Genomic DNA, 2,500 nt, shown 5'->3' with positions numbered 1-2,500 from the left:
AGCCTACAGGGCTCAAATGAAGGACTGCAGGCAGCAGAGCTTGGCCGCGGCCCTCGGAAGAGGCGATGTGGGGTGGGAAGCGTGCCGCTCAGCAGACAGCAGGGAGGAAATTAGTTGAAGGAAGTGGTAGTTTTGTGATGTGAAGGTCAGTGGGGGAGAACAGGGGCTTTGGTTCATCAGTTCATTAATCAATTGTGAAACCCTGACCCCAGCAACAACCCTTACACGCGGTGCTATTAGCAGATCCTATTGAGTTGTCTGCCGAAATGTATGGCTTTATTTCTGGAACATGTCAGAAGCCCTTGCGGTTAACATTCATCCAAGGCGTTAGTGCACTGAACGCAGCAGGGTGCCTAAATCCGCGCGCCTGCAGCTCTTAAAACCGAAGAGCCAGGACTCAGAAATAGAATGAAAGTGGAGTGAGTGGCTAATTTTCTTTTCCGTAAGTGGTGGCATTAAAACCACCGGGAGGTGGGGTGGAGGGGGGGGGGGCTGCTTTTGTCTTGCAAGCGCCACTGACACCAAGCCCGACAATGCGGTGGCCAGAGGAGAGCGCAGAGGTGAATCGAATCCCAGGCATCTAACAGGATCAGGGGAGGACGGGTATTGGGTCATATTAGCATGCGCTGAACCCATGCCAGTGGCTGTAGCGCAGTGGTGGCATAAGAATTGCCACACGAATGTGGAGAATGTCCCCAGGATCATACGGTATTTTTGGCACGGCAAAATGTCAAATAAACAATATGTTAAGTACAGGCAGTTAAATCGGACTGTGAGTCAGGACAAGAATATGCTGCTTATGCAGTGCAGTGCAGTTTTAATCATATGCCTACATATTTGTTATATGTTTACACGTTTATGCATAGGCCAAATGAGCCACAATGAGGCTACGTGAAATTGGCACATTCTCCGTGGTCCAAATGCCATAATCAAACAAAATAAATAAACAGGGAATTTAGGGAGAAATTGCATCATATAGTCTGTAGACTGTTTTTGATTCTGTCTTCGATAGGAATTACTCTGGTGAGTTAGTTATCTTGAATTTCTGCGAAATGTGTATTTCATTTAGGGTCAGACTTTAAACCTACAATAAAACAATGATAAATGTTGCTGTCGATGCTGATGTTTTCATCTTTGGCAGAAGTGCCAAGCGTACGCACCTGTTCTCATCCTTACCTCCTCTCGCAGGCTCCAATCAAAACACAGCACTCTCCGGCGGGATGCACCCCACAGTCCATTTCAAGTCGCTGGCTAGACAGAGAGAGGACGCGGAGTAGCCTAACTGCTATTATTTTTCGTGCTGACATTGTTTAACCGAAAAACTGAAAAGGAGTGCATTCACTGTGTATCGTATGGCGAAAAGAAACGAGATCGCATTTAAAGGACATTTTCTCTCAACAACAGGATTTTCATTTTAACCAACCCCCGGACTTTCGCTGTGAGCTGCATCACCTTTTGGAATAGCCCACTGGTTGTGCCACCAGCGAATTCTTGCGCTTTATCAAACTCGCACATGAGAGATAACACTAGGCACAACGAAGAGATCATATTTATCTGAGCAGAAATTGGAAAGAACTGCACTAGTACTGCCAGTTAAGTCCTCCAGGTGCGTCTCAGGACAGACTCGATGCTGCGCACGGTAGCCACCGGACTGTTCTAACGGGACCTGGCGTCTCCAAAACTGTCAAACTTGTCCTCATAACAGCAGTCAACATGATTCTTCTTGGATTGCTACTGAATGTTATCATTTTCGGTAAGTATAACCCAAAGTGGCATATTGAAGAATCTACCCGTAGACTTGGCTGTAAATGGGGTTTAAATAAAAACGTAACCAGCAAGCTACGTTGAATGGGTAGCCTATCTCTGTCCTGAACCTCAGTGTTCATGAGTTTAGCCAGCACTCTTTCGTGGTGTAGAAACGTCCACGCATTTCAGTGTATATTTCAGAACTGTGCGCATTAACATATTTAAAGAGTGATTTTCACATCGCTCCTTTCTTCAAAACAGCGTGCTTTATCCAATTCTTCTCGTCCTCGTTTTGTGTGAGATGTGCAACAGCGGACAGTCAGGCAGAACGCGCAGGGTCAGCTTTCTCTGTCCTGTTCTCCCCATCTTTATAATTGTATCATATTATATGTAGCCTACCCTACACTGTTTTATAATATGCCTACCTTGTGTGTCTATAATGTATTAGCAGACAGGGCGGGATTATCTGATGCCTGGAGGTATGGTCATGGTCTAGTTATGGAAAAGTGACCGCCAGGTTGACCCTTCACAGATTTTGTATTAGAATACTGACACGTCATTGTCCTTTTAAACAAGATGATAATAGTCTAACGTTACTGCCCCATCTCTTTACGCCGTTACTATTTGACTGTTTGTATGCTCAGACATCGACGGGATTTAATGCACCCCAGTTTTTTTAACGGCATAATCAGAGCTAGATCTATGAAACTCTTGAAGTAACAGCACTAGGTGTAGGCTTGCAGAGATTGTCAAT

At 45.3% G+C, this 2,500-nt stretch overlaps 1 protein-coding gene across 1 annotated transcript in view; it reads left to right on the top strand.

Moving 5' to 3' along the window:
- Window positions 1–1,168: 1,168 nt before the first annotated feature.
- Window positions 1,169–2,500, top strand: part of LOC105892405 (GDNF family receptor alpha-4-like) — a 32,723-nt gene continuing 31,391 nt past the window's right edge. Inside the window, exon 1 of the mRNA XM_031564847.2 lies at window positions 1,169–1,753. Coding sequence (XP_031420707.1) covers window positions 1,714–1,753 — 40 coding nt within the window. The 5' untranslated portion in view covers window positions 1,169–1,713. The remainder of the gene's footprint in view (window positions 1,754–2,500) is intronic.

The sequence above is a fragment of the Clupea harengus genome, chromosome 3, assembly GCF_900700415.2.
Source record: "Clupea harengus chromosome 3, Ch_v2.0.2, whole genome shotgun sequence".
NCBI lineage: Eukaryota > Metazoa > Chordata > Actinopteri > Clupeiformes > Clupeidae > Clupea > Clupea harengus.
The sequence above is the reverse complement of the archived record's forward strand: the minus strand, read 5'-3'. Positions and strand labels throughout refer to the sequence as shown.